General features: G+C 46.8%; 1 protein-coding gene and 1 long non-coding RNA gene across 4 annotated transcripts in view; one reads left to right on the top strand and one right to left on the bottom strand.

Annotated features, from left to right (window-relative positions):
• Positions 1–19,209, top strand: part of LOC132428404 (uncharacterized) — a 150,353-nt gene that overhangs the window by 34,779 nt on the left and 96,365 nt on the right. The gene's annotated exons all lie outside the window — the stretch shown is intronic.
• Positions 14,956–19,209, bottom strand: part of PLEKHM3 (pleckstrin homology domain containing M3) — a 183,259-nt gene continuing 179,005 nt past the window's right edge. For both annotated transcript variants that reach the window (XM_060016203.1, XM_060016202.1), the window contains exon 8: positions 14,956–17,614. In XM_060016203.1, coding sequence (XP_059872186.1) covers positions 17,437–17,614 — 178 coding nt within the window. In that variant the 3' untranslated portion in view covers positions 14,956–17,436. The remainder of the gene's footprint in view (positions 17,615–19,209) is intronic.

Genomic DNA, 19,209 nt, shown 5'->3' with positions numbered 1-19,209 from the left:
GCGGCTTGTGGGATCTTCCCGGACCAGGGCTCGAACCTGTGTCCCCTGCTCTAGCAGGCAGGTTTTTAGCCACTGCGCCACCAGGGAAGCTCTATGGATCATTTTTAAATACAAAGAAGCCAAGGGGCTCACTCTTCTGTGATTTGCCTGTGCCGTCCTGAATCTCGGCCATCTAGATCTGTTGTGAGTTCTACTCACCCGGCTGCTCTCATCTTTGAAATTGGCCCCAGGTGATCTACGGTTACCTGTATTGGTTACAGAAGTTCTCGCTGAAAGAAGCAATGCACCTTGAAAATGGAATCCTCTCCCTCTCTCTTTGCTTCACTCAGAGTCTTTTACAACCCAGCATCCAGAACCTGAAGACCCTGTGAAGAGCCATAATTAGTGTGAATAGGAATCTTTGACAGCTTCGGAGAAAAGGAATGTAGACTAGTCTTCTTGCCCTTGGCATCCAAAGTAGAAACCCTTGACTCCAACAGGTACTTCCCTCCCAGGTGTGGAAGGCTCTTTGTTCTCATTTCCCAGGTAAAACCAGGTGTGTCTACACCAGGGAGCCCCAAACTGTGGTCGTCAGCAGAATGTGTGTGGACAGGGGTTGCTGGTTTCAATCAAGGAAGCCAGAAAAGACTGGTTTCCCTGTCATGGAAAACCTTTCTCGTCAGGAGGTGCTCCAAGGCTTGTGATTTGCACAGATGTGTTTCTGAAGCAGCAAGGTTTGTGAGCAGACTTGCTCCCTGGTCTGTGGCAAGGACCAGTAACATCATGGAGGGTTGCGCTGTCCAATATGGGAGCTTCATTGTGGCTATGAACATTTAAATGAGTTAAAGGGAAATAAAATTCAACATTCAGGCTGTCAGTTGCATTAGCTATGAGGTTACACATGCTCAGTGGCTTCTGTACTGGACATTTCCGTCACTGTAGAAAGTTCTATTGGACAGCAACACTCTAAGGCTCACCACTTAACAGAGGCCACTTTACTGGTCCCAGACAGTGGTGACCTGCACTGTGGCCCTGAGGGACCCAAGTGAGGCTAAGTGAGGATATAGAGTCGCAGTAAATGTGCACGCAGAGCACAGGTATGGTCATTGGAGTGAAAGCTTAATGATTCTTTCAATAAACATTTCTTAAATATAACACTTGATTCAATGTCACTCAAAGGAGCATTAGAAATCCTGGTACTTGTGCAAGACACCATTTCTGTCGTCTTGGTGTTCCTAACCTATAAGGTGAAGCAGGAAATAAATAAGAATAAGCTGCGATAAACTGAAAAGTGGACAAGTGCAAAGAGGCATTATTTTCTTTGGACAGCGGAATTCGGGAAAATTCTCAGAGAAGGGGACACGCAGCACGGTTTGATGGGTGACAAAAAGCTTGGCAAATAGACAAGGAGAACGTTCCAAATAGAAGGAACTGCACAAAACTGGAGAACTGTAAGAAGTTTGCTGGCAGGGGAATGTGAAGGGGGATGAAGGAGAGAAGTACGACCAGTTGCCACAATTTTGGGGCCTGCTGCAAAATGAAAATGCAAGGTCCTCCTTAAAAAATTCTTCAGAATTTCAAGACAGCAACAGCCGAGCATTAAATCCGTAATAGGCCCATGCAAAAGCACAGCTAACGAGCCTACAAGGCCATCTGATGGCAGGAGGTGGGGTTAAAGGGAAGGACAGGACCATACCATCAAGGGCTTCTGGGTCGGTTTGGTGTTTGGACTGTGTCCTGAAGGCAACTGAGAGCCTTAGGAGATTTTTAAGTGGGGCTGAGGCAAGATCAGGCTTGCATTTGACAAAGACCATGTGGGGGGCAGCACTGAAGGGCTTGGAGGGAAGGCTGGTTAAGAAGCGATTGAAATGGCCTAGAGAGAGAGGAGGAGATGGGAGAAGTGACAGCGGACAGAGGAAGCGACAGTGGGACAGAGAGGAGACAGGGCTCTGAAAGATGTGTGGGCGGTGAACTTGATGGCAGGACGTCAGGCTTGAAGTCTCGTTTGCTGTGGCCACGGCTGGGCTGTCCTCCACTACGATCTCGGGTGCCGCCTTCTTTGCAGGTTCTGGAGTCTTTGGGTTCCCATGACCCCTCCCAGAGCAAAAGGCTGAGGGTGGAGGAGAGTGGGAGGTACCAATGTTGCCCCCCAAGTCCCTCACCAAGAACGCTTTCAGGACGCTTCCCTGTTTGCCACATGAGGCAGACGTTGCCTTAACCCAAATCTGGGGAGAACCAAATCCATCCTGCCTCTCTACTCCAGTCCCAGAGACCCAGCCTTTAGCAGAAACTCAATCAGCATTGTTTCAATACCGCCTCCCTTGGATTTGCATTTCCTGACTTGGGTGTTTGTGACATTCCAGGGGCCATTATCAGAGGGTTTCACTCTTTATTTCCTGATAGAATCAGGACACGTTCTTTTTTGGGGGTTGGAGGTGGGGCGGAGAGAGCCAGTGTGTAACAAGGCATCCACCAAGAGCGGGCACAGTCCCACAGCACAGCACGGAGGGAATGAAAAATGAACCCCTTCAGCGGCCTCCTGACCGCAGACAACATGGAAGGAAGCCGGTGTGTATTCAGTGCCAGGCGGTGTGTGCCAGGGCTCCTCCCTTTTCATAGGCTGTCTCTTCTCATCCTCATGACAATGCCTGAAGGTGAGCACAGGGGCCCCGCTTTTGCACATGAACACCCAGTGGTCATTGGCAGGATGTGGATTAGAACTGCGGTCTTCACACTGCCGGATGCCCACCCCCACCCCTCCCGTCTCAGTGAACACCTGGGAACAGCCCCCAGTTTCCTTCGCTTCTAGTTGACAGGTGGAAAAACAAAACAGAGGAGGCACAACACTGAGCCGGTCCTGGGTAGAGCCTGGGTAAATTGTTTCTAAGGTGAGGGTGATTTTATGTAAACCTTGCATGGAATGGATGTCTCCGTTAATTAGCTTATTTGTAAAAAAGCAAACAACCAAAAACTGGGAGTCTGGTCTGACTCAGAGAGAGGGAAGAGGGAGGCATATTTAATGCATTTGAAGGGAAATATAAACCCCAAGTAGCAGCATGAAGTTGGCACAAGTTATGAACTGGCTGCATTGGGCTGGGTGTTTCCAAGAAAAATTTTAGAAACAACAACACAGGAATATCCTTGTTCGGTGGCAAGTCTGACATGGTGAGTCTTGGCACTTTCTAGAAATTGGAGGGTGTGGAGAGGCAGGGGGGAGGAGAGAGAGACTAGCCTAACTTCAGGGTGGCTTCTGGGCTCAGAGAGCATCCCTTGTACCTGGAATTCTAACAAGCCGGAAACACATCGATTTGGGGGGGATCAGTGTGGAGGAGAAGAGTGAAAACCCAGGGAGCTGTGTTTCCAGCCCGAGAGCTATCTGACGAATGCTCCAAATGAAGACCAGCTCAGAAGCCAAAGCTGCTTTTCCAGGCTGGTCCCACGTTTAAACAGGGATATTAATTTTACAAGCGGGAAAAAGCTCTCCTGGACACCAAAGTGTGGCTGACAGAAAAAGTCCACAACCCGTAGGCTCTGGATGAAAGGGCTGGGCCTCTGGGGGCATCTTCCGGGCCGCAAAAAGGGCCAGGCTGCTCGAAGGGTACTTGAAACAAATAAAACAGTGACTCTAAAACACACCCATATGTCATGTTCTTCCAGAAAAATACCCTCTGTAATTAGTTACAAGCTTTAGAGAATAAAACCAATTTACCTGTCAAAGAGAAAGGCCGATTCCCCCCCAGCCCGAACTGCTGGGGGCCAGCGTGGCTCCAGGCCCCTTCCCTCCCCACGGCTGCACCTTTCTCCTCCCACTTTCTTGATTTGTGAAGACTGGAAAAAAAAAAAAGAAAAGTTGGGAAAATCCTCTAAAGACACACAGTGTTCCAAGCACAGTCAGACCACTAATTACTCTTAAGCCGGAGCCCCTTTTTGTGTTCTGAGGGGGGCTTCAGTGAGTAGCGACCACTTGGGTCTTTTCATGAGTTCGGGCTAACTCCTGAATGGCAGATTTTTTTTTTCTTCTCCTTTTCAACCTTTGCTTTTGCCGCCTGCCTCCTTTTCCTCATCCTCATCTTTACCTTCTTTTTTTCCTTTCTTGTCGTCTTTTTATTTTTCTCTGCTTTTTTTCTTTCTCTGTTTTTTCATTTTTCTTCTGGTGTTGTGTTTTAAGTCTCTAAATGAAACTTGACTGCCCCCATGGCCGGCTGGAGAAGCACAAAGGCCTCCCGTTCCACTGGCTACAGTAACGCCATTGTGTGTCCTAACAATGCACTAATTGGTAGTGACAATTGTGGAGCTGGGGAGGAAGAGGGGGGCCGCTGAAATAAAGGGAGAGGAGGGGGACGGGAGGCCCAGGTTCCCGATGGAGAGGGGGATAGACCCACAGAGGCGGCGCCGTGCTGGGGTTTGTGCTGGGCTTTCTAAATTAATAATAAAAACAAAGTGGAAAACAATTATTTTGGAAAAAAAACATAGACTTTGCCGCGGACAACTTCAGGGTCCTGGGCGGGGAGCTTGAATCAGCCGACTTGCACAACCAACATTCCTGTGTTTCTGCAAATCGATGCAGAAGTGGGAGAGGCTGGTGAGAAAGGGCTCTGAGGGAAACTCCAGACAGGATGGCTGAGGGGCAGGTGCTGAGGCTGGTGCATGATGAAGTCTGTTCGACCACATTTCTCAAGGAGGGGAAGCCAGAAGGGGAGAAGGCTTACATTTGCTGGCTGGTGGATTAGACTGTCACAAAGTGCAGGAGCTGCAGAAGGCGATTCTGATGTTTAAAATTGTCCAGAAGGGGAGCTGGGCAGGATGGTAGACAAGGACAAAATGATAGCCAGATAGGGCTGCTGGGCCCCCAGGCTCCATCTGCTGGAGATGCCCCCCAAACCCTCAGAACCCTAGTCACCTGGAACCAGCAGGAGCCTCAGGGCCACCTGGTGCCAGCCGGCACCCCAGCTTTGCACAGAATGACTCCCCTTCCCAGACCAACCTCCAAGGGGCCCTCTCCCCAGAAGCTTTTCCTGGCCTGGTGAGATTGGCCCACATCCTGCCCGTGCTCTCCCTCTGCACCCTGAAAGGAATGAGACTCTTCCTGTGTGCCAGGCCCGGTGCTAAGTGCCCTGTCCGCACTAATTCACTGAAGTCTCACAACAGCTACATAACCTGATGACTATGATTATCCCCAGAGAGAAGGAGGTAACAATGTGCCCAAGGTCACCGAGCATCAAAGCCAAGGAGCCAGGAATCTAGCAGTTGCCACAACAGAGCTGGTTAACGTCGCCCTCTTGGCTTCTGTGCTCACCTCTCTCCGTTCACTCTGCGTTTCGGGGCAGGGCTGGAGGGAGGGGGAAGGCTGTGCCCCTGCAACTCCAGCATCTAACGGAGCACTTGGCCTGTGGGAGGCCTCCCCAGAGATCTGCTGACTGAAGGGGGAGGCAGGGAGTGCTGGATTATTAGCAGACATCCTCTGTGTCCTCCTGGGTCTCAGACTTTGGCCTGCATTAGAATCCTACGCCCCCATAGTTAAAATATAGGTCTCCCCTCTCTCCCCCGCATCCCCTGGTCGTGAATGAACTGAGAATGTGCACTTGTAACACATTCCCTGCTGATGCTGGTCTGGGGACCACAGTTTGAGAGGGGCTGCTCCAGTTCTAGCATAATGTTCACACTGCACCGGGGATTCCATTCCTGCCATTATCTCTGGGTTTTTTTGTTGTTGTTGTTTGTTTGTTTTTGTGGTCTGAGATCAGACATTTTATTAAGGAGAAATTAAAGTTGAAAAGTTTTGACCATAATGATAGAGAATCTTAGGTTCCTTCCTGCTTTAAATAATAATCTTAATCAAACAGCCATTTATAGCTGATGGAAAAAAAAAAGATGCTCAGTGATGTGCCCAACTAGCACCTCTGCAAACAATGACATGTTTTAGAAAATATCTGGGCAGAGTCTTTTATTTGGGAAGACTCTCTTGGAGAGCCTTTTCTCTCATACGTTTTGGTGCCTCTTAATTTTATGTCATGAATATCACATGCTTTAAAGTGAAATACTCATCCAATGGAAGAACTGAATAAAGAACATTTTAATTCTAAAGTCTTTTTGGTGAGGGCATCTCGCGGGATGGGAGAGAAATTGAGGAACCCGTCCCCGAGGACCAGGCTGTTGGCTCAGGAGCTAATGCCTTTGGCTCCAACATGGTGCCAGGGAACAGACGGGACCCTCTGCACGGGGGGCACCTGCCATCCTTGCACATAAAGGGTTCTGTCTTTACTCAATTCTGTAGAGACCAACCCTGTTTCTTGAGCCGGTCCTTTCAATTAGTCAGGTGTTCAGCAACCATTGACAAGTCACTATCATCACGTTGGGGGCGCAGCAACCTCCTGAAGTAGCCCCTCTCCTCAATTAAAGAAAACTTTTCTCCCAGCCTTGGTACAGCTTTCTGAATACAGAGGCCGGGAATGATGCACCTGGAAGGACTCACTCTTGTGTGTTCCCGCTGCAGCTTCTGTTGGCTGCATTGGGCCAGCATGAATGGCGCAGGGGGTACTGTCTTCTCAAGGGGACTGGGAAGGAGAAAGGGAAGCTGGGGAGGCAACCACAGCGCTTTACAGTGTATCAAAACTTCAGGAGGGGTACCTCGTATTCTTATTTTGTAAAATCTTTACTGTCAGAACAAACAAAACAAAAAAAGATATTTAGGGGACAATGAGATAAATTTGATATGGAACTGAGCATCAGATGATAACAAGAAATTGTTACTTTTATTCAGTGTGTAATGACGTTGTGACTATGGAGAAAAAAATAAGCCTCTTTTTTAGATGCATGCTAAAGTACATCAGCATAATGTGTCATTATGTCTGTGATTTGCTCTGTGATATTTTCTCAGAAAAAGTAAATGAGGGACTTCCCTGGTGGTGCAGTGGTTAAGAATCCACCTGCCAATGCAGGGGACACAGGTCTGATCCCTGGTCGGAGAAGATCCCACATACTGCAGAGCAGTTAAGCCCATGCTCCACGACTACTGAAGCCCACGTGCTCTAGGACCCAGGTGCCACAACTACTGAGCCTGCATTCTGCAACTACTGAAGCCCGTGGGCCTAGATCTGGTGCTCCACATTAAGAGAAGCCACTGCTAACTTCCCTGGTGGTGCAGTGGTTAAGAATCCGCCTGCCAATGCAGGGCACACAGGTTAGAGCCCTGGTCTGGGAAGATCCCACATGCTGTGGAGCAACTAAGCCCGTGCGCCACAACTACTGAGCCCATGTGCCACAGCTACTGAAGCCTGCGCGCCTAGAGCCCGTGCTCCGCAACAAGAGAAGCCACCGCAGTGAGAAACCCGCGCACCGCAATGAAGAGTAGCCCCCGCTCACCGTAACTAGAGAAGGTCCGTACGCAGCAACAAGCAACCAAAAAAAAAAAAAAAAAAAAGGTAAAAGAGAAACAAGAGTAGGTGGAACAAACAAGGCAAAATCTAATACTTTTTTATTTTTGAAAATATTTATTTTTGTCTTCGAAAATCCTCATTTAGAAACACCCCGTTGTGGGCTGCTCGTGAGCTGACTATTGTGCCAGGGCTACAGGTTTGGGAGCAATTTGGGCAGGGCTAGTTTCCAGGGCTTTTTGGCTGTCGGACCACATGTTGACACACATTCGCTATAAGCATTGGCACTTGGCAAAGTCTATCAGCTGGTGCCTGACTTCTGCTTTCCCCCTTCCCCTTGGTGTGGAATTGAACTTGCATGTACTTCCTGAGACGTCTGTCATCAGGCGTCTCTTCTGGGCACTGGGGCTGCCGGTGGCTGCTTCCTCGGTTGCCTCACTCCTGGGAGCAGTGAGAAAGCCATCTGGGGAGCTTGACCCAGTTTAGAATTCACATTCACTTCCCTGCCTATGCAATTGGAATTTATTTCCTCTGCAAAAGGCTTGAATCTCAGAGCAAAATACCTCCAGCTGGGCTTGAGTATGCGTGCAGTGATCCTAATGGAGAAAGATTCTGGTTTATTTTCATAACAGCGTGCACCTTGCAGTATCCTTGGAACCTGACACTATTAAGAGTGTGTCATCACAATACAGCGCGGGAGCTAAGGCAATTTGGATGTCCTTGGGCCCAAAATTAATATGTACTTTGTATAGTCTTGTAATTTGGAAGGCAATTTTCCATAACACAGTGAGAGATGTTCCTTTATACATTTGAGATAATTTAGCTCAATGTTCATTTGAAAAAATGACGGTGCTAATAGCAGCTCTTCAGCTTCCGAACAACAGACCATCCTGGGAGAGCACAGAAGCCACTGAAAGTGATTCTCATATCAGGCTGTCTGGGAGGGACTGGATAAAAGCTGGAGGAATTTCTCCCAGACCAACAGCTGCCTGAGATTGTATGGCAGGATCTGAAATATTGTATGAACCCATGAACTCTAGCTGATTGGCTTAAAACCAATAGCTTTTAATAGAGGAATCTGAAATAGAGGTGGGAGAATTATGAATTTCCCGATCGTCCAGGTAAATTGTAAGTCATTGCACATAAATCAGAATTTCTGTATGATCAGCTATGAGAACAATTTTTTCTTCCTGCTAGACATTTCTGTCCAAGCTATGAAGGAATAGATGCAAACAGGGGAGAATCAATGAATCTGTTGCAGGTGCTTTGCCTTGATCTTCCGGAGTACTATATACCAGGGGCCATTGTTCTCCTGGGGAAGGAATCCTCTACCCCAATCAGAATCCAATACAATAATAAAAATACACTTTAAACACCTACCCCCGTCAAGTCAGGAATGTAGTTTTTTTTTTTTTTTTTTTACGGTACGCGGGCCTCTCACTGTTGCGGCCTCTCCCGCTGCGGAGCACGGGCTCCGGACCCGCAGGCTCAGTGGCCATGGCTCACGGGCCCAGCCGCTCCGCGGCATGTGGGATCCTCCCGGACCGGGGCACGAATCCGCGTCCCCTGCATCGGCAGGCGGACTCTCAACCACTGCGCCACCAGGGAAGCCCAGGAATGTAGTTTTTAATGTTGCTGCTTTAGAAAAAGTCCCTGGTTCATTTCCAGTTGCATTCCTGCCCCTTGGCAACACTACCTTCCTACAATGATTCTCAATAAAGTCTTTGCTGTGGGTGTTCCCCTGTGGTAAGCATTGTTGGAATGGAGAAGATCACGTCTTTTATAAGACTGAACCATTTGTACAAGTGTTCCATCAGTGAGGAATACTTGTTATCATCAAAGTTATTGACTTCATAAAAGGAGGAGAGGGTGAGAACTGTTTCCATTCACCTGTAACTGGCAGGTGAGGTTGAAGGTCATTAGTTCAATAGATGCCTTGATTCAGAATGATTCTGGTTCATTTTAAAGTCTAGTTCTTCCACAGAACCAAGGCAAATATGAACACAGCTCAAGATTTCCTGAATTTCCCAGGCCTTTCTGGGCAAGAAGCATCTAGTGATTTTCCATTTTAAACACCACTATCCAGAGGGATGAGGTTCATGTTAGTTGGATGGGCCTGACCTGGGAGCAGACTGTCACATGCATACAACTGAGGACAATTGCAGCATAACCAGGAGGAATGAACAAATGAAAGGGAGGGTACAAGGCTCTCTTTGTAGTCTAGCTTAGTCACCTGTGGCCATGACTTGGTCACTTCTATTCACCCGGCTGTCTGGCAATGGTATATACTGGATAAATAGACACTAACCACACCCCGGAAGAAAATGAAGGGGGTATAAAGTTAAAGTTTTATGAAAACAATGGCAATCCATGAGCAGCAGCTTCCAAAGTACTGTTCTCTGTCTGCCAGGAGGGCCGGAGGGCAGCTAAGACCGATCAGTCCCTCTACATCCCTCTGACATCCCTCCCACAGTGGACCACCTGTATGCTAAGCAAATGTATATTTCATTCAATGAAGCAACTTGCTTCATTCAGTCTAGTGGTTTTTAACTTTCAGAATGCATGGGACTCACCCAGGGAGCTTTTAAAAATAGAAATACTCAGGCCCATCCAGAGAGATTCTGAGTCAATTGTCTGTGATGGGGTCCTGACGTTTTGCTTGTGTTTTTGTGCTTCTGTTGTGGGAACCACTGATTAAAGCCATCATCAAAGGACAGGACGGGGGAAACAATTAAGGGAGATTCAAATCACCATCTCCTGAGCGGGGGAGAGAGAGGAACAAAATGGTGTCTCTTTCCACCCTCTGGAAATGTCTCCTTTTGATAATGTGAAAGCTTCCTGCAGTCATCCAGCCACTCAGGTTTACCGCCACTGGGGGGAAGCTAACCCGTCCCGTGAATCAGATGAATAGGGGCTCTGGCTACATAGTGTCTAGTTTGGTTCAGTGAAACATTAACTCTTTCCTTTTTATTGTGGATTGTGGCAGGTTTCTTGTGAAGATGAGGTCCAGTTGTTCCTTGGACAGAATGCGCGTGAGCCCCACTTGGTTTCCTGAGAGTGGAGGAGGGGCAGCTGGGCATGAACTTGTCTAGGTGTGTCTTAGAGACTGAGGCTCAGAGTCCACCTGTGGTAAATGTTTAACCAGAAGCACCTTTTCTGCTCTCTTCAATGTCTTTCTTTGAACAAGTGAGTTTAAATGGTGGACGGTTGTGCCCACAGCCTTTTGGTGGCAGGGTGAGGCCAGCCCCGGGAAGGTAGTGCAGATATTTCCAGTCACCTGTTAGTTCCCAGAGGGCTGCGGTCCTCACATAGACAACTTCTCTCTACTTTCACTCTTTGCTTTCAAAGTATGGTCTTCAGGAATGAACAGTGGCCTTGCCTAATGGCCTACTGCCTCGCATTTGTCCCTCCTGATTTGGAGAGCACAGTGGCGAGAGGAAACCCGGGCAAGAAGGCCTGGGGAAGAGCTGTGGCAGACACTCCATGTAGGATCTTGGGCGGCTTTGTCTCAGACCTGAAAGAAATCATGGCCTGATTCGGCAAATGAGGCCTGTAACACTACATCTGCAACTTTTTAAAAGTTATACTATATTTTTCATGAGCATAGGAAGGGCTGATGAGAATATTGAGGTTGAAGAATTCAGAAAAAAACCAAAGTCTATCTGCAAGATTAATATTAAAAGCTATAATATACCTAATTTTATATATTATATAACTAATATATAATATAATATATATATATATTATAGCTCTTAATCACTGAGCTGAATCACTTTGCTGTACACTTGAAACTGATACAACATTGCAAACCAACTATACTTCAATTTAAAAAAAGAAAAAAAAAATTAAGAGCTATTTTAAAGTCCCCGGTAGCTCACTTTCAATAAAGCTCAAATCTTGACTTTGAATTAACATCCAGGGCTCATCTTGGGCTTTCACCATCCCCGCAAAAAACAGCATTTTAATAAGTTGTTATGAGAAGAGAAAGCACTTTCTGCATTGTTTATTGAGAGAGGGAGAACTTTATACATTAGGAACTGGTGCACTTAAATTGTATGACAGATGACCATAAAAACTAGGGGTCTTGTCCACAACACAGCTTCATTTTATATTATTACAGTTACTGATATTTAAAAAATGATGTAAACAAAATATGGATAAGTTATGCCAAAACAAAAGGCAATAAAATCCAGAAAACAGAAACAACACATATATAAGTTACCACATTAGATATCACAAATAGCTCAACACAGAGTGACATAGTAATAGCCCAAACCTCCAATTTTAGACAGTTCTGTACGGCATGAACAGAAATAAGGGAAAATGACACCGATCTGACCCAGGAGCGTTAAGAACAAGTTGTGCAGAAGTCTTCTGCACCCCACGTTCAATACTTGTCATTTGCAACCTACACATTTTCCCTCCTTTTACTGTTCCCTAAAGACAGGTTTTTTTTCCTTAAGTGTTCTAAGGTAGGTTCTTCACAATAAGATCCTGATAGGTGTCCAAAATTAGAACGTCAGCCTCCGGTGGCGGAAGCCTAATTTAACAGCTTGGTGGGCTGCCCATGCCACACAGAAATGCTTTCACCACAATTCTGCCAAGAGGCTTCTCACTCTCCACGTGGAAAACAGGTGGCAAAATTGAAAAAAAACATACAGTAAAGGAAAAGAAAATCCTTGTGTTTGTGTAATTTTTTCATCTGAAAAAGGCTAAGTTCACTGACTTTACAGATTTGAATCTGAATAACTGGTTTAATTTCTCTACCCATTGGCCTTGGTAACGTTGTGACATTCCCCTGAGTTTGGTTAATGAAAAGCAAAAGCAAACAAAAAGAGTGATTCGAAAAACAGCGTAAAACATTATGTGGTTGTACCTTTTGTATTTCCTGGTAAGTGTCAACGGCTCCAAGTAGCATTTCCACCAGTCTGATTTGACAATGTGTTTCCGACAGGAATCCTTGTACTCGTGAGGATAAGGCACCAGGTTAAATGAAGGTGAAAGGTCTGACATGCTTAAGGAACATGCAGGCTCCGAGCTTGCCTGTATACAGAGCAGCCAGCAGGGAAGAAGCAAAGTGATCCGTATTGAGGCAAAGGGTCCTGCAGGCCTCAAATGGGTCAGATAGTCTAGACTAGAAACACTAGGCAGTACTGTAAGGCACTCCTACGGGGAAAAGAATCGAATGCAACGGCCAACATGAGAAGGAGCCACAGGACCCAGTGGTCCACCAGCCAGTTTACCAGCCAAGAGGCCTGAATCTGGGCTCATGACTGGGGCAAGGAAGATCAAGGGAAGGGGAGAGAGGCTGGGCTGCAGCTCAATGGCCTAGGCGGGAATCTTGCTGTGCTAAGAGTTGCTGCAAGCGCCTGAATCTTCTACCTGGGTAACAACTGGCTTCACTCCAGACCTTTCTAACAAGATGGTGTCTCTTTCCACTGGGAGGAACCAAAGCAAAACAGCAGCTCTTTTTTCACTTGAGGTTAACAGAGCCTTCCATCACATTGGAGGCCACTGTAGGGGGGGAGAGAGCCCTATCGCGTGATCGCTTGGAGCTCATTTAAAATAAAAGCCCTGACAACTGTGGGTGTGCTTGGGAGGGTGTTCCACACTTTTCTTTTGACTTTAATCTGGAGTTTGACAATGACTTGGGGTGCTGGGACTTAACTGTCGAGACACCGTCCCACATGATAGAAATCACATTTGTCTGCTCAGATGAACTGAGCAGCGCTTGTTCGCCCATCACTGGGTTCAAGTAGTCGAGTCAGGCAGTTAGTTCTGCTAGGGCAGAGCTGAGGGTTAGAAGAATGGTGCAGGGTACACAGCACTCGGAGCTGTGTTGTTAATGCCCAGTTGGCAACAAGAACCAGGGAAAGGAAAATGGAGAGTGTTTCCAATGACTCAATTCAGGCCAGCGAGGGCATGTTCACTTCTTCCAGTTTTGCCCCCAATTCTCTGCTTTTTCACATTATCTTAGAGGAAGGATAGTAGTGAGGCAGAAAACTTAAGAAATAAGAGGGGAAACCACACGCATCTCTCTTTACTGGGAGAAGTAAAAAAAAAAAAAAAAAAAAATCACCTTTGTGTTGACTCCAGGCGGTATTAGAATCAGGAGTTGAAAGTTTACTTCACAATCCAGGTATTTCAACACAGATCAGTGAAGGTAAGGAAGTCTGCCCAAACACAAGAACTGCAGCATTGGCTTAACCCTAAATTAGGAGCAGAGTGTACCTCGGCTTCCTCAGATAATGCCTCTCTGCAGAAAACGTTACTAAACATTTGCGGCCTCTTGCAAGTCCTACCCTGATAGAGTAATTTACGTATGGCCTTTTCTGGCTAATGGGTAGAGAAGAAAGCCACCGGTTTGGAAGCCAAGCCTTTCAGGAAGGTATGGGAAGAAACTATCCAGTGTCAATGTTCAGTGTGTACAGATGCAGAGACAAAAACAGAGGCCAGACCCCATGCAGGGGCACTCACTCCAGCTTAGCAAAGGCTGCCTACAGCAGCTAGAGCGGTGTGAACAGCTTGGCTCTCACCGCAGCCGGAAGGAAATCATGGCCCAGTCCCTCAGTGGGAGTCTGAAGGACACCACTGGGTTGGTTGGAAACCACAAATCCCAAGTCCTAGAGATATTCCCTTTTCAGTAGAGGCCTATTCTAGAAGAATCCAAAAGCGATTGCCTTCTCAGCTAATCAAGTATTTAAGCTCCTAAAAAGACTACCCTTTAGCACAACAAACATGAAGATGACTATAAATCAGTCCCCTGAAAAGGTAATGAAGCAAAGGGGGAAGAGGAGAGTTTACATGGTTTTCATATAAAGAGCATTCAACTTCGAGAAGAGCCGACCTGGAGAGAACATGACTCCCATCCCAGTTGACTGCTTTTTAAGTACTTTGCGGCCTTCCTGCCGCGGTACAAACTGAGGTCTATTTTAGGAACTGGCCTCTTTACTGCAGGGTGAGATGCCAACATTTCACCAGGGTTGGACTGTCTCACACATGAGTTCCTGGCACCGTGCGGAGGGATTTCCTCAAGTGATACACCAGGGAATGGGCCTTTCAAGAGAAAAGAGGTTGCCCTGAGTCGGCTGCCAGCTCTAGGAGATTAATTGGCCATTTTCTCATGTGCTTTATGGGCAAGATATTTAATATGAGATGAAAAACGGACCATGAGGGAAAGCAGGTATTAGCCTGGTCTCAAGGAGGTGGTAATCCACAGATCTGCTTTTGTTTCAACAGTTTCTAAGCAGTGGAACAATTGCCTACAGTGCCCCAAGTAATTTGTTAGTGCTGAAAACAGTAAGGGTGTTCATGTGCGCTAAGGCGTTCTGGGCTGAAAACAGCAATTTTGAATTTTCGTGGCAGACCCAACTCCTAAGGCGGCTCTGCTCTGTCCTATTAGATTTGGGTGGTGGTGGCTGAGCGTGTCATGTGGGCCTGCGGCCGGCACCGGCCAGGCTGTCAGGGCTCCACGAAGAGGAGAGAAAACAGAAGCAGCTGGGGTACGGTTCCAGGTCTGGGTAGCTGATGATGACAGCACATTTGTTTCCCCCCCCCCCACCTTTTCAAAATAAGCAGAAAATGATGTGGGTAGAAAGTTCTCCTTATGAGTTCACGGGGACTGCAAACATTCAGCAGCGCCTCTAAATGGGCCTGGTGAAAGCAGAAGCCTTGAGAACAGATATCCAGAGTGTCACCCTGACTTTCGGCGGGTCTGGCCCTGGGTGCCTGTGAGATGGGACAGGAAATTCTGTACATACAGTGAATACGCTAGAAGGGGAGGAGACGGCCTTGCGCTTCAGGTCTCCCAAATGCAGTGTGCTGGGGACGGCCTCGCTGACAGTTGGAATCACAGATACATAAATGACGGCAAAGGCAGAAGTCAGCTAGAGTGACAGGGAGCTGCGGGGGAGGGAAAAAGGCACTGTGCCATCAGAGCACATCTGTTTTATAATAAGCAGGTCTATAATTCTCCTGTGAAAGATCATGTTCTGCTATCTTCACTGAGGCTGGAAAATATAAATACTGTATTTCACGAAAGGGAGGAGGAAAGGGGAGATGATCCAATTTGTTTGCCTGTTTGCCAAGTGCTTGAGATTTTCCACCCTTTTTCTTTTGTGTGCGACAGTCTCTATAAAGTGGAGTGGGGTGGGCGCTGGGGGGAGTCAACTTGTTTTTCTAAGAGTAAAATTCACCGTAAGGTGTCTCATGAATAGCGCCCTGGCCGTTTAACAAGTTTTCATGCCTTGGTTCTATCTAGCTACTGTATAATCAGAAAATAAATGCATGCATGGTGCTGAGCTATTACATTGAAATGTATGGCCTGAGGCCAAAGGAACTGGCATGGGTAGGGAGGTGAAATGCTCACACCCAGCAGTCTGCACAAAAGTGCGTCTGAAATGTCTCGTCTCTAAACGGATGGAAGCATCATGAGTTGGGATCCGGAGGGAGCCGGGTGTGGTGGAAAGGAGCAGTGGGGTTAAATGTCCCGTGGACTTTGTGAGCCACTGATTCCCCAGATCCTACTAGCAGTGAAACTACTAAACCATGAAGGCATTGAAGGCATCTGCTCAGTGGGAATATACAGGATCTTCTCATACAGCCTACTGAGAATTGTTTAAATACAAGCTTATTTTTCTGTTCTGGAAAGAGTTAAGGTGGAAGGAATGGGAGCCACGATTTCCAGTGCCATCCTACCTGCCATTTGGGTCACAGTGACTGCTACGCTGGCTCTTAAAAGCGCACTGCAGAGGGAGAACATCCCCCGCCAAATGCCTAAGCGATTCATTCTAATTCCTATATTATCCTAGTACTTTTCATTTCAGTTTATGGTGGCAATCACATATGTGTATATACAGTTATTTAAATCATATCAGATTTAATTCATTAATTGTATTTGTAAGTTTGGTATTTTCCTAATAGTCTAAAGTTGATATTTTAAAGTTCCAAGTTACTCTGACTTTTCAAGACAATTAAAAAATATGAAAGCAGAAGTAGTTACATTGACAGATTAAAAGTCAAAATGAGAGGGCAATGAAAAACAATGAAAAATAAAGCACTCATAATGAATAGGTGGGAATCGCCTACACAGGATTCTGTGAACAGAAATTGCAGACCATCTCTTGGAATGTCCGTACTCTACATCCGACCTCCTGGTCTATAAACTGATGTATTTAACAACAATCCTAGGCAATTTCCTCAGGCCAGCACCATTAAAAAATCATAACTGTCACTCATGAAACTCCTGGAAGACTGGTCTTAAGAGAGCCATGTTTCCAGCCTGGCAAATACCGTGGAGCGTCACATCACTGGGCGGGCGTCGGGATTCGTACCAGCAAACAGACCGACAACATGTAGGTTACTGAGGTCTTTTCTCAAGCAAAACCCTTTCTGAGATTAACTTCAGAACCAGCACCAGCTCCTCTAATAAATTAGGGACACATGCTTTCTGTCAGAGGGAGCTCGCACTCCTGATTTCCAAGCCATTCAGCTCAGCTGAGGTGATCTCTGCCTCTGCGAAGATACCGAGCTGAGAGCCAGGGACACGGGGTCCTGGAAGGACACAGGGTCCTGGAAGGATCCAGGAGTCATTGCTGTGTTTTGAAGATTTTCTTATGAAATATGATGATGGGTGCTTGCCTCAGTTACCTCATCCTTTGTGAAGGCTAAAAATAAATAAACAAAAATAACTCGAAGCACTGTTGCTCTGCAGGAAATGCTTTCTCCTGTGTCCTGTGTAATAAATGGCCCTTGAGAGCCGAAAAAAATGTCTGAACTATAAAGCCTTGTGTGTAAAACACGTTTTGCTTGGGAGCAAGCAGCTGAAATTCATGGCTAAGTATAATTCAGCTATTGGTAATTTTTTGAGCCACAAAGCTCCATGGACCTTTAGGACAACGACTTATACAGAACATACGTACAGGACGTATAGGTATGTGTGTGTGTACATGTATAAATATATATCTACATCTAGCTGAGGGTGAGACGTACTCTTCTTCCAGAGGGGTCTAACTGGCTAGTTAGGAAGCCATTGGGACTGATGGATGGTTGAGAGGTCACTGCCCGGCCTTGGGCTCCCGCTGAGTCAGGTGTTCTGGTAGGACAGCTCAAACATGTTGCAAGCCTCCTCCAGGCTCTCGTCCATGTTCAGCCTCCGCCAGAAAGACTTCTGCTTCATCTGCAGCTCTCGACGGACACACCTTGGGCAGGGGACAGACTTTTCTTTGCATTCAGAGTGGAAAACGGCTCCACAGCTTTCACACCTGCAAAAGTCAACCACGGAGATGATGAGCAAGGTTGAAATGGGCAGGATGCCGGAAGTCCAGTGGCCTCTGTGCAGCTCGGGCCACAACCTTTTATTCCGGCTAGCCCTGCCCCTGGGAAGAGACATGACTCATAGAAATGGGCTCCTCCTTTTTCCAAAATGCTCAAGGTTGAATTTCACTGGAAAAACATACCTTTTTTTTTTTTTCTGATTAGAACTAGCATGGGTGAGGCTTCTGGCTTCTGGGTGGAGGGGAGTCAGCAGTCAGCTAGCAGTTTTGTGACCATGGTGATGACGAACTGAGCTCTAGAAGCTCCGTGTGTTAGCTCCCCTGAGAAAGAAGTGGGGGTAGTGACTGTAGGGTGAAGTGACAGAAAGTGAGTGAAGTACCCTGCCAACTGAAAACACGCTCAGAGCCGGTGACAGCCCCTGCGTTACAGCTGTGAAAATGTGACTCTCCACTTCCGCTAACAAGAGCCAAGTGGTTCCCTGTGTCTCCCTGCCTTTGACACCGTGGAGAGGTAAAATGACACATTTGCATTTTCTGAACGATATCCTGTGGTTTGCTGCTCTTCTGAGTTTTTTTAAAAAATTAGGAAGCCCCTCAACCTTTAGAAATCTACTCGCATAACACAAGTAAAGCATGAGAGAGTGGGGAAGAGAATTTTTTTTTAAGAAAAAAACAACACACAGATATTGTAATTTATAGAGAGGAGACATTCCAGGTGGATGACTAGTTTGTTGTTTGGCTCGGTGGAAGCCTGTACAGGAGTCTAAATGGCTGTTTTTACTGCAAAGTCTTTAATAATGAGTAACTGACAAGCACAACTATAGCTGCTCCAGTGGGTGGCTTGCCAGTGTGGATTAAGTTCTCATCCTTCCACACATGAGTGACAACTGACTACAACCTCATCCCGGGAGCCCAGGGAATCGGGCCCGCATGTTTTGTTCAACCAGCAATACCGATGGAGGGTCCAGCACTGGACCAGTTTCAAAGATAGCTGTGAAGGAACCAGTCCTCAGGGCTCAGCCTTATCCCTCTTGCCTGGGTGTAGGATGGTCTTTGGGGCGCCATTCCCTGGCCTGCTACTTACTTACCACTCAGGACTCAGAAAGTTTGATCAAAGGAGGATCTTCCCATCCACCCTTGTATCCAGGAGAGAAGATAGTGACTTAGAGGGAGAGGGGCTGTATCTACCAGCTGAGAGATCAAAAGACAGAAGCTTCACTGCACCCAGCAGTCTCTACCCCCAGCTCAGATCTCTGGGCCAAATATAGCATAATACCGGTTAGGAGAGCAGGCAGAGTGAGATGGCCTGATATCAATCCCACCTTCAAATCACTTTCTGCCTGTACGACTGCTATAGACTGAACTGTGTGCCCCCCAAATTCCTATGTTGAAGCCCTAACCTTCAGTGTCTCTGTATTTGGAGATGGGGTCCTCAGGAAGTAATTTAGATTCAATGAAACCATAAGGGTGAGCCCTGATCTGATAGGATTTGTGTCCTTACAAGAAGAGACAACAGAGAGCTCTCTCTTTTCTCTTCCCCTGCGTGTACTCAGAGGAAAGGCTGTGTAAGGACCGAGGCAGGA

This window comes from Delphinus delphis, chromosome 7, assembly GCF_949987515.2.
Source record: "Delphinus delphis chromosome 7, mDelDel1.2, whole genome shotgun sequence".
NCBI classification, from domain to species: Eukaryota; Metazoa; Chordata; class Mammalia; order Artiodactyla; family Delphinidae; genus Delphinus; species Delphinus delphis.
This window is presented reverse-complemented; position numbering and strand designations above follow the sequence as displayed.